Source organism: Eretmochelys imbricata, chromosome 2 (genome assembly GCF_965152235.1).
Source record: "Eretmochelys imbricata isolate rEreImb1 chromosome 2, rEreImb1.hap1, whole genome shotgun sequence".
Lineage (NCBI taxonomy): Eukaryota > Metazoa > Chordata > Testudines > Cheloniidae > Eretmochelys > Eretmochelys imbricata.
This window is the reverse complement of record NC_135573.1, coordinates 33,041,521-33,054,568: the sequence shown is the minus strand read 5'-3', so window position 1 is coordinate 33,054,568 and position 13,048 is coordinate 33,041,521. Positions and strand designations below refer to the sequence as shown.

Sequence of the window (13,048 nt, the reverse complement as noted above, 5' to 3'; positions counted from 1 at the left end):
GAGTGAAAAAAATAAACTTGCATCAATTTAAACATTTTCTCTAAACACATTCTAGAAGAACCAAAAGTTACTGTAATAACTTTAATACAAAAAAACCCCAATCGGTTTCTTAAAAATTTTAGTCACAGATTTTCCTTTTTACTGAGCCTCAGTTCTGAAGAAGTCTTTGAAATCAGGTGCATCATGGGGAGAGTTCAATAAAGAGTGTATTGAATGAAAAAAAATGGAGGTGACCTCTCGTAATTCTGTAGCATTTCATCATCACAACAAAGAAACCACAACCCACTGTCATCACAGCATCCTTGGAATCACTGCTGTTCACTAGCTAGCAATGTTGCATTGAGAAAAATATCTTGAGCTCACAACAATATGCAGAACTGAGATCTCCTCAAGATGCAGTAGCTGATCAATTGCCATGACAAAGCACAGGCATTAACTACTTCAGCCTATGGCAGCACCTCAGCATATGGATAAAGCAGAATGTTAAGGTTTATATTAACATGGACCTTGATGAGCAACAACCTTTATAGGTGGCAAGGTGATAAGAACACCCCCTTGTGATTTCCTGAATTCTCCCCATTAACTATGAGAAAGCAGGGTCCAAGCCACAATGTTCAGATCCAAACTTTATGAAAGTTCAGGGCCCATATCTGGTCTGAAGGTCTTTCCTATCATTCAGCTGCTGTCATGAGAGAAAGACTAGGCTGCCAAGCTGTCCCAAAAGGGGCTTTGCTGAATGGAAGAAAGAAATTAGCTGCATGACTTCTGCGCTCCTATCTAAAGATGACCATCCACAGGAATGAAACATAGGGGAGAGTAGCTAGATCATCATGGGAGGGGGTGGGTTTGGGGAAAAGGGCAGCAATTTTAAGATGTACCTTAAAAAAAGTACAAGGGCTTCAGAACATAACATCCGAAGAGAAAGAATAAATAGGCAGAAGTTTTTCTGCAGACTCGCTAGTAGATTCTTTAGGTAAATATGTCAGTGGATTTGTATGAAAGTGTATAATAGCCATTACAGATCTTGTGGTAATACATGGCAGAAACTAGAAGTCCTCATTATACAAGCCTAGACTGAAATGGATCAGAGCTATAGTTGTGATGACATACTCCATCCAGCACATCCACTTGGAGCAATGCTAAGGGCTTGGTAAGTTTGTGCCAGTGTAGCTATAACACCACAAATTCTTATTGTAGACACCATGGACTAGAGCAACATGGGGTTGCACTGGTGTAGCTAATCCCAGTATGTTACCAGGGTACATTTCCCAGTACAGATCTTGTTTTAACTGCTGTAGATTGTCTACATTGAGGGGTTTACACCAAAGGAGCTGCACTGGTACAAAAGACACCTAGTATACATAGGGTCTAAAAGTTGAAATTGCTATACTGTTTCTTTCTATACTTCTTTAGCAACACTTTTCCTACAATACTCCCTTCTCTTCACACATAACTTGTGCAGTGTGTTTACATTTGTAAGTAGAAAAATTCTTCAGATAATAAAGAAGAAAAATCTGGAAATTTAGCTAAAAAGGGACAGAATCCAGTGGACCAGAGTCCGGTACTAACCACTCCCTAATCCATCCACTCTGGCTTATTTGTAGACAAATATTAATTTCCTGTTTATAGGGGTTTGAATTTCTTAAATAGAATTAAAGACACCTTTAATCCTATAGCAACTATATATGAAGTTTTCTGTTATCTTCATCCATAAGTGTTCATAATTCAGTCAAAAGAATGTTTTCATTTACTCTGAAACATAATTATGAAACTGTATAAGATTGTTGTAAACACTAGGTATAATTTGTTGAAGTCATTCTATCACACAATCAGTTTATCTGATAGAAAGGGAAGAGAGTAAGAGTACAGCATAAGCTTTTTTTAAAAAAAATCAGAAGTTAAAGGGCAAAAGCTTATAGCTGCACTGAGTATTTGGCTGCAATTGATTAAATATTTTGAGAAAGGGGATATTTAATTGATTTAGGTATTGATTTCCAGAGTCTGCAAACTATGAAGGCACCAAAATGTTGTTCCAGGAACCTATGTTATTATACTGGATCAGGGGACCTCAAACTTCTTCTATATTGTGGGCCACAACTTAATAGAGGATTGTTTGATGGGCATCTCTCCTCCCTTTGCCATCATATGATCTAGATATTTAGGATATTAATTGTTTCCTTCTGCTTTCTTTTAGGTAGCCTTCTCTTCCCTCCCCATGCCACCCATTTTATCTTTTTTATTTATGTCCTTTAAGTGGAACAACTCTTGATATAAAGAGGAAAATCTGGGAAAGGCAATCACCAACCTTTCCCATTCCATACACACTAAACAAAATTTGGGACAATTATTTAGACTTTTAACAAAAGCGTATTTAAGACTAGATAAGATTAAAGCAAAGTTACATGAATCAATTTATTTTTATCACTGTAGTATCTGAGCATCGTCACAAAGAGAAGCCAGCACTGTGTGACCAGCAAGTGCTCCATTGACCACAGTTTGGTAATTGGAGATCAGAGTCACACGTGCATCTTAGAATTTGAGATGTCCGAGACAGAACTATCCAAGGTCAGGGGGTGGGATTAGCTTCTCACACCCTGGTGATGGCCTTGGAGGCTGTCAGAAATCCCCTTAATCTCTGGAGAAAAAAAATCTGATATGTACCTGAAGCTAAGTCAGATTCTTGTGAAATCCCAAGGGTCCTAAGGCAGTTAGAGGGGTTGTCTCCCTTCCATACTTAGGGCTTAGCTTTCATGCCAGCCTCCAACTAGTAGGTGTGTTGAAATCTGAAGCTTCAGTCTGTCAAAAGAACCCACCCACCCACTCATCACAGAGCCTCCTGGCTGCTACAAAGATGCAGAGGAGGGCTGGCACTACTTTACACTTCAACCAACCTTATTTTTCATCCTAATACATATCTCCAGAGCCTGACACTGTTGCTGTCAGCTTTTCCAAGCAGCAGCAGTGAGAAACCAGCCTGATTCATCTCAGTTTCACAGCTCCTCAGATTCTGAATATCAGTATTGAAAACTGATGAGACTGGTCACATCTCATTCTGGGGTAGGTTGGCAAGTCTCGAAGCATCAGGGTGAGCTGAAACAGTCAAGTCTGCACAGTTAGAGAAACAGCACTTCCGAAAGCTCATGCTCAGATAAATTGGTTAGTCTCTAAGGTGCCACAAGTACTCCTTTTCTTTTTGCGAATACAGACTAACACGGCTGTTACTCTGAAACACGGCTGTTACCCAAGCACTTCATCAGTTCATCCTTGATTCGTGTTTGCAATGTTTTCTTTGCAACCTCCAGGGCTGAAAGCTTAATAGATATGAAAGCAGATTCTGACAAAATTGCCATTAAAGCTTCACACTCACTCCCTAAAATGGATTGGTCAAGCTCCAAGCATAGCCTTCTCCTATGTCACCAACCTTCCCACCCTCTACACCAATTTGTGAAGATGATTTAGGCTTTAAGTTTATATAACTTGAGCCACAGAATTTTGATTTCACCTTACTCTATTCTTTCATATATATATATGACTCATATATAAATTCTGTGACTCAAGTTTTATAAAGACACAAAGTTAAAGCTGATGCAGACTCGTAATCCCAATCAGCTAATCAGTTACTACACACTAGATCATGGGTTGATCATGGGTTAAATGACTGCTTCTTGGAGCAGCTAGTTCTGAAACCCACAAAAGGAGAGGCAATTCTTGATTTAGTCCTAAGCTGAGCACAGGATCTGGTCCAAGAAGGAATGGGTGACGGGATGGATCACTTGATGATTACCTGTTCTGTTCATTCCCTCTGGGGCATCTGGCATTGGCCACTGTCGGAAGCGAGGATACTGGGATAGATGGACCTTTGGTCTCACCCAGTATGGCCATTCTTATGTGCTTGTGTTCTTATGGGTTCTCAATCAGGGAGAATCACAACCAAGTTTCAGGGGGTTGTGACCAGCCTCCCTATTTAATAGAAGTTGGGGGGCACAATGTCCTAAAACTTTTTTCCTGCTATAACATAGGGTCACAGTATGGAAAAGTTTGAGAACCACTTCACTAGATCTGTGCAAAAGCAACCTGTGCTGCTTGATTAAGAAAAACTACTATGCCTGCTTTTTTCAAGGAAACACCTCAATTCCAGAAAACGTAGCTAGAGTTCTCTTGTAATCAATGTTATAAAAAAACAGATCCCTGATCTTCTGATTTTTCTCTACTGCAACTAAGGGCATGTCTACACTACAAAGTTAAATTGACTTAATGTAAGTCGACATCCTGCCCCACAGTAATGAAGTCGGTGGCGCATGTCCACACCACACTCATTGTGTCAGTGGAGTGTATCCTCACTAGCAGCACTTGCATTGATGCATAGAGCACTGCACCATGGGTAGCTATCCCACAGTGCAACTAGCCGCGGGGAACAGGGGGGTTTTGGGAAGGGCTTGCAATGCCACATGGGACCAAAACATTGTCACAGGGGGGAATAGGAACATGGCTTTGGCCTCCCAAGATGCAGTTTTCTCCCTCCCTACCTACCCTGATATCAATGGCAAACAACCCATACTTTTCTCATGCCTTTTTTCGAAAGCCCGGCTTAACTATGCATACAACATAGCCTGAGAAGCATGGACCTGCTCAGCTGTGCACTCTTGTTGTGAGCATTACAGACAACTCGCTGTACAACGTTGCTACTTAAAAAACACTCCCATTACTACACTCAAGTGCAAACCAGAACATAATCAGAATCCCTAGCTATTCAACAAACTGGTTTGCTGTTCCAGTCATGGTGAGCATGGCTCAGAAGCTTGGGCTGCAACTTGTGGAAAACCCACGTCGGGAGAACAGGTGAGCAGATGGACAATAACCCCTGGCATGGATGTTGCTCTGAGACCTGGGACCAGCATTAAGCCTTCCAAATTGTGGTCTTCATCTGAGGTGGCTCCAGGGGAGGGATGGTTTGCAGCCATGAGAGAACACAGGAATCCCACCCCCCTTCCCTTAACGTTGATGGTAATAGTCGCCCTGGACTTGCAGAATCTGGCAGACCCCTGCCAACCAAACCATCAGCATGTTAGGGAAAGTGTGGCTGAGGGACCCAGAAGTCACCATATGTGGTGGATCACATTCTCTATTGTTTCCAGTACGAGCCCTTGTAATGAAAACTTCCACCATCTCCCCTGCGTGACCCTGTGTGATATCAGTTTTCTAAGGGTAACAGAGGTGGCAAGGGAGCAGATGCTGTAAGCGTCTGGATACTGACTTGGTCCTCATGCTGCTATGCTGTGTACCACAATGATGCCAGCAAAGTTAATATTGGAGTGGCATGGGAAAGTGTTCCACTATAGTGGAAGAAATAAGGCAGCCCTCCCCAGAAACCATCTGCAAAGGATGACAGAGTACCTCCATGAAAGTTTCCTAGAGATCTCCATGGAGGATTCCCGGGCCATCCCTGTGCACGGTCTTTTACCTGGGGGGGGAATGCAGGGAGCACCCCCTGCCTAGCTGGAGCAGCCACTGGGAAGCAGATGCCCACTGCAGCTCACTTTTTTTTCAGATTAAACATAAAATATAAGACCATATAAGCCCTATAGTTTGATTGGAATTGCATACTCACCAGAAGTGCCTTCCTTGGCATCATGCTCAGCCACAATGCTTTCCTGCAACTGTCTGGGCTCCAGGGTTAAAAATAGCTCTGGAAGAAAATGGATCCACCTCTTGCCTGTCTCCCTTTCTCCTCCTCCTCTTCCTCACCCAGAACGTCCTCCTCATTGTTGCCTGAGGTGGCCCAGAACTCAGACACCTGGGAGAAATCCACACTGCATTTGGGGGTAGTGGTGGGGTCACCACCGAGAATCACATGCAGCTCATTGTAGAAGCAGCATGTCTGTGGTGCAGAATCAGAATGACTGTTCGCCTCCCTTGTCTTCTGGTGCACCTGCCGAGTTCTTTGATTTTCACGCAGCACGGCTGTGTGTCCCTGGTGTAGCCCTTCTTCCCCATGCGCAATCTTTTCATTGATGTCTACATTTCTTCAGTTGGATCGGAGCTGTGCCTGCACAGACTCTTCTCCCCACAGACCTATAAGATCCCACCTCCTGTGTATTCCAGGCTGCAGCACATTTCGGGCATTGAGTCGCCATGATTAGCTGGGTTGGCAAGTTCTCCATGCTAATCAAAGAGGAAATGGGAATTCAAAAGTCCCTGGGATTTTAACAGGAGAGGGGCTGTTTCCTCTGTACATGGCTGCTGTGCAGCAGAGTTGAAAACGATCTCCAGAGTGATCACAGTAGAGCATTGTGGGATACCTTCTAGAGGCCAATTCACTCGACTTACACAGCATTGTGTCTACAATGCCTCTCTGGCGACCCATCAACATTGAATTAAGCACTACGCCTCTCGTGGAGGTGGAGTAATCAAGTCAACTTTACAGGCAAGTTAGGTCAGCAGAAAGAGACCGGGTAGTGTAGACGCATACATTATTATGTCAACATAAGGTGGCGTACGTTGACCTAAGTTTGTAGTATAGACCAGGCCTAAGAATCTGACTTACCCAGCCGAGTAACTTACCCAGCCAGTCTGGATGTAGCCTCAGACCTAGGTATGTTTTGTACTCAGAAGTCAAAGATAGAAGGTGACTTGTTTTTCATAATTTTAAGGCCAGAAGGGTCACTATGATCATCTAACCAGACATCCTGCATAACACAGCACATAGATTTCACCCAGCTCAACAATTTGTAGCTGAACAAGAGCATCTCTTTTAGAAAGACATCCAATGTTGGTTTAAAGACTCAAAGTGAGGAAGAATCTTCCACATCCCAGTGGTTACCTTCACTGTTAAAATGTTAACCTTGTTTTCAATTTGAACTTTGTTGACTTTAATTTCTAGCCACCGTTTTCTAGTTTTGTTATGCTTTTGCTTGCTAGATTAAAGAGCCCTCTAGAATCAGATATCTTCTCCTTGTATTGGTGATTATAGCCACATTGCCTCAACCTTCTCTTTGATAAGCTAAATATATTGAGCTTCTTCTCAACGTATATTTTCCAGACAACAACTTATTCTTGTAGCTTTTATTTTAGCCCTCTCTAATTTTTCCATAACTCTTTTTAGAGTATAGACATGAGAACTGTATGCAACATTCCAGTAGTGGTCTCACCAATCCTGTAAGGATAGTCATAGAATCATAGTACTGGAAGGGACCTTGAGAGGTCTTCTAGTCCAGTCTCCTGCACTCATGGCAGGGCTATGTATTATCTAGGCCACCCATGACAGGTGTTTTGTCTAACCTGCTCTTAAAAATGTCCAGTTAGGAAGTTTTTACTAATGTCCAACTTAAACGTCTCTTGCTGCCATTTAAAGAAAAAAGTTCAAGTTCAGAATTTTTCCCATTTTGCATCAGGATGAAACCATGATCTTTCCAGGTTTTTCATGATTCAGAGGAGGGACTTGAACCTCAGTCTCCCACATCCTAATTGAGTGCCATAGCCACTGCGCTCTTGGCTGTTATAGGTAGCATCAGCTCCCTATTACTGTTCAGTATTTGCCTATTAATACATCCAAGTACCATATTAGACTTTTTGTCACAGCATCACATTATAGCTTGGTTATCTATAATGACCACTAAGTCCTTTTCAGAGTCACTGCTTTCCAGAACCCAATCCCTCATCCTGTAAGTAAGGATACTGTTCCTAGATGTTTTAAGATAATTTTGGTTTGAAGCTTTTGATCTCTCACATGTCCCTGATGCTGGATATTCACTCATATGCATAATGCAACAAACTGCTCGACCCAAAGAGGTATTACCAAGACACTGGCTGCAATTGGTAAGGTGCACAAGGCAAGCTTGGTGACCACTAAGGGAGCTAGGAATAGGGACCTGAAAACAAGCCAAGGCATTATAAGACCAGTGTAAAAGCAAGCACTTAGGTAATTAAGTATCCAAGAGAATTGCAAAATTCAATTATGACTTCCAGATCAAGAAAAGGAAAGAAGATACTTTGGTATACAAGATTAGTCTACTGGTGTTCCACCTATATTACTTTAAAATAGGTTTTAAAACAGTTTCTGCAGGAAGAGTAAACAATCTTCCTAGTAAATCCTAGCTTTGAGACACCCTTGGACAAAGACTTCCCACTCTGAAAATAAGAGTATTGATATGAATTAACTGTAGCAAATAATATTTTAGTGCCACAGCAGAAAACTATTAAGTGTAGAGTAATGACAGTGTAAGTTAGGTATGTTTATTTATAACTTTTTTTTCCTGTTGCACTAATAGAAATCTCTTGATTTTGAGGAATTTAAAGAATACATTTCTGATGTGACCTGTTTATTTTATATTGTTTAATTGACTAACAACATGAAATCAATGCCTGTTAGGAATCAAAATATAAACCTCAAATTTTTCATCCACTTTTATTGTATTATGTTACATAATTTGTTCTGGGATGGGAAACGGGGAGAAGGAGGAAGGAAAACATATGATCAGCCTTCTCCAGGATTTACTATTCTCTCCTGGAATATGCTAGCTATAAATCCCATTTCCTATGCACAGAAATGCAGAACCACAGGTCATTGTCCAGATTTTTAAAATGCTTTTTTTAAAAATCAGTTAATATGGTAGATTTGCTTGACATTCCAAACTGGATGCAATTGATTCCTACTGCATAGGAGAAATGATCTATGCCAAGAATTTTATTTCATTAGGAAAACTATATAATGGAGCATCTGAGATCACATAATATACATAATAGAATGCCAGAAAAGTTCTAACTGCCAGTACCCCACAGTGAATGCCTGATTATTTACAGATGAGAAATGGAAAAATTGTGAAATTACAGGAATTTTGAATCCTGAACTCAGACATTACTTCAGTCTGTATGTTGCATGATAAATGTCAATTATAATTTCAAATATATTCACAGATCTTGCCTTCAGCTCTTATCAGCCACTTTTATTTCTTTAAAGTTTATCAACTGAAACTATATTGCATTCTCTTCGGTCAAAAATGAAAGCCTTAGGTGATAGCACAAAACGGATCCAGTAAGTCAACTGTCAATACCAATGTTATTTTGCGAGTAATCAAATGTCCATCAAGAAACTAATTTAAATCAATCTCCTTTGTGAAAGCCAGTTATCCAGCAAGTACAACAATTGGTCTAAGATCAATCAGTGAACATGAGATCAATTAAAACCAGCTTAAGTTTTTGTAGGGGGACAATTCATGCAACTCAAGTTAGATCTCTATTCATTTCTATACTCCCACAATGCAATCCTTAAGCTGTGCTGTAAAGCAGAAATACTGCTATCACTCTCCACTGTCTAGCCAGCACTCTAAGTAGTTCCACATTTAATTAAAGACACAGTATATCCTTTGTTAGCACAGATAGTCAGTCTGGTCACTTTAAAGGACTGCTGCAGTTTTAGCCACGCATACAAAAATTTAATTCTGCAAACCATCTGTTGGGAAAACATTAGAACTAAATCATTTTACTATGTAATTTTGACCCACTCAGAAGTCTACGTGTGCCTGAAAGTATAAGCCTCTTCTGCTTTGCAGTTTTATTAGGGCTTATATTTGCTAAGTACTGGAGATGTTAACAGGTTTACCAATAACCTTTTGATTACAATGTCTTATGAAATGTGAGTAGTAGCTGAATTACCAGATTTTCTGTTGTTCTTAACTATGGGTGGGGGTGAAGAGTGGGGAAAGGGAAAACCAATATAACTACTTAAATTTAGATACCTATAGTTCTAGATGAGGGCAAGACTCAGAAAAAACAACTGAATTTGGAGCGAAGATGCAGTAACACTTTTGTCCACATGGGTGCTGTAATGACATATTCCACAACACCAATAACTAATCTCCAGCAATTCCAATTTTTGAAAACCTCCAATATTTGGAAGCAAAACAAATTAGGACTTTGTGATAATTCTCTAAAATGCATTTCTCATACAAAATCATCTCCCTGTGTGTCCGTAATGTGTACTTCAAGAAACTCACTATTTAAAAAGCAAGGGTCCCACTTAAAACTCCTTAAATTGATTTATAAAAACAAATGTGTGCCAAAATCAGTTATCAATCTCCTTACATATAAAAAAAGAAAAGGAGTACTAACAAATTTATTTGAGCATAAGCTTTCATGAGCTTTCATAAGCTTTCATGAGCTACAGCTCACTTCATTGGATGCATCTGAAATGAAAGCTTATGCTCAAATAAATTTGTTAGTCTCTAAGGTGCCACAAGTCCTCCTTTTCTTTTTGTGGATACAGACTAACAGGCTGCTACTCTGAAACCTTACATTATAAAGTGCCCAAAACATTCCTTGGGACAATATAATGAGGAAACAAGACTCTAAACTGGATTTAATGACTCCCAACCTAAACAAATATGTACTTAACAAAATCCTATTTTAATCCCTGAAACATATTTAGATCTTTTTTTTTTTCAGCTAAAAAAATCCCTTTCCTAGTTATAAACCAGTCATCCGTAACAGTATAGTGTAAAAAACTTTGACTGGTTTAAAACCAATTTACAGGGTAAATGACAAAGTAGTTTACTTCCAGTGGTAAATACAAGCTCATTAGTAGTTGTAGATATATGCAAGGTAATAACTTCTTAAGGGTAGAATAATTTACCATGTGCAACTAATCACCATAGGCATAAGACCAGATCCCCTCTGTAAAAGGAGCTCAGGCGTACTCGGGACTGAGAAGTGCTGCATCCGCTTGGCAAAGGGCTGAAGTGAGAACAGTTTAACAGAGCAGTGAGAGGCGGGCAGAAGCGCTGCCCCCAGGAGAGCCAGAGGCAGGAATATTTCTCCATAAAGCCCGTTATAAACAGATCACCTCCCAGGCTGGGCAGGGGAAGAGTCGGGACCTATTGATCTAGAATCAGAAGCGCTATCAAGACTATCTCCTGGGACAAAGGGGAGTCTCTGGGGCTGCGGGAGACGTTGCATGAAATTACGACGCGGACAATCAATAACCTGGTTCTTTCAGGTCCCAAGGGGAGAGGGCTCGCTCGCTCGCACACAGGCGGTTACCCACTGGCTATCGCTGGGTCATTCAGCAGCGGGGAGTGAGCGCTGGAATAGGACTGTGCAGGTGAATCTAGATCACATGGCGATCAATGGACCTGCGGCTTCTAGATTCACTGCTGCTCTGTTCACCAGACCATCTAATGTCCTGTCCCTGGATCCAGTCCCGTTGGTGCTGGGATGGGCAGTCGCATCACACACGCAACGCGCCCCTTTCACTGACGGGCTCCCGGTACCCAATCCACCCTATTCTAAATAGAACCCCGCCCCGGCAAACCGGGGGTCGCAGCTTACAGCGCCGATCCCCAGTTTCAGCACGATGTGTCCCCCCCCAGCAGAGAGCCACGTTCAGCGCCCGGTCCCACAGCTCTCGCTGACCAACGCAGGTCGGCTGGGATTTTCAACTCCCCACGTGCAAACGGGGATTTCCTCCGTTTGGGACCAACCAGCCCACGGGGTTTCTCTGCGAGTTAGCGCAGCTCCGAGGGCACTGGGGGGCGGGGGACTCAAGGCAGGGCAGCTGAGGCGGTGCCTTCTGTCGATGGGGTTTTAATCCACCTGCCTGGCAGCCGGGAGGGCGAGCTCAGTGGGGAGGGCGAGAGCGACTGCACCTCCTGGGCCAGCTCGGGGAGCGGGCAGGAGGCAATTGTTGCTCCCCAATAAGTCACTTTTAGGCTAAGGCTGCGCAGCGCCGCCAGCGCACACTCCCGCCTCCCCGGGGGCTGGCCGGTCCCCGGCCGCGCGTGCTGGACAGGCGCTCCCCCCCAGTGCACGGACCCGGAGCCAGCTAGGCAGGGGGGCGGCAGCCGCCGGCCGGCCGCGCAGCCCCGGGGCAGCGGTGGGTGCCACGCTACTGACCTCTTTTGCTGCGTCTCCAGCGGCTGGCTTGGCCGTGGCTGTAATCCATGCAGTTCAGGACGAGCAAGGCAAAGGAGAAGAGGCGAAACCGCATCCTGGGCGGCGAGGGTGGGCAGCTTCTCTCAGAGGGGGCAAATCGGTCGGCTGGCGGGGCTGGGGCAGGCGCCGGGGGTAGCGGCGGTGCCAGGCTGAGCGGCGGTAGGGTCCGCTCCGGCTGCGGAGTCACCACCCGCCTGCCGCGCCCCTGGCCAGGCGCTGCGAACTGGCAGCAGCTCCCAGCATCTCCTTTGATCTGCAGACAAGGCGCAGAGAGGGGTGGTTATGTGTGTGTGTGAGGGGGGACGGGGGGTTAGTCCCACCCTCCCTGCCTGCCCCGAGGCCACGGGGATGGCAACACGGAGCGGCGCGGGGACGACCCGCCACGAGCCCCAGCTCTGCCCCAGGTGGCTGCACTCAGGGAGCGCCCGGCAGGCTCGGCCGGGGCTCGGTGTGCCAAGGCAACGCCGGGCTCTTTTGTCTGCCCCCCACCGGGGGACTGGCGGGGCAGGAGCCCGGCGCCCCTCGGGGCAGGCTCTGGCGCACGGTCCGTACCTTCAGCGCCGAGCAAGCCGCCGAGCAGCCCCTCCAGCGGCACCGGCCGCGGGTCAAGGAAGCGGCGCCCCTCGGCTCCCCGGGACTCCGCCAGCAACACGTGGGCAGGCGAAGTTTGGGAGCCGCTCCGCTGAGGGGCGCGGGGGCTCCGCGGGGCGGCCGGCGCGGCTGCCTGGCCGGGAGGAGAAGCGGCGGCTTTTGCAACGTGCCCCTCGCCAGCCCCCCGCCTCTGCTGGGGAGCAACCAGGGGCGCTGCCGCCCCACGAGTCCGGCTGCGCCTCGCCTCCCGGCCCTTTTATCCCCGCGCTCCGGCTGTGACGTGGGGGCTGTCCGGCGGGGCAGACTCGCCCTCGCCCTCCGCAGCCGGGGCGCGCCAGAGGGATGCGCTGGGGGCCGGAGGCTGCAGTAAGTAGGTGGTGCTGTGGTCCACAGCATCTCGGAGCGGCCCCCGCGCCCCTTCCGCCAGGTCCTAGCGCCGCGGGGCGCTGTGGTGCCTCAGGGTCCTAAAGCCCTATGCCGGGCTGCCTCCCTCCCTCCCTCCCTCCCCGGGGCTTGAACGGCAAAGTCCTCA

General features: G+C 45.2%; 1 protein-coding gene across 2 annotated transcripts in view; it reads right to left on the bottom strand.

Annotated features, from left to right (window-relative positions):
• Positions 1 to 11,980, bottom strand: part of RSPO2 (R-spondin 2) — a 169,969-nt gene extending 157,989 nt beyond the window's left edge. For both annotated transcript variants that reach the window (XM_077808858.1, XM_077808859.1), the window contains exon 1: positions 11,887 to 11,980. In XM_077808858.1, the coding sequence (XP_077664984.1) occupies positions 11,887 to 11,980 (94 nt within the window). The remainder of the gene's footprint in view (positions 1 to 11,886) is intronic.
• Between the last annotated feature and the right edge of the window lie 1,068 nt (positions 11,981 to 13,048).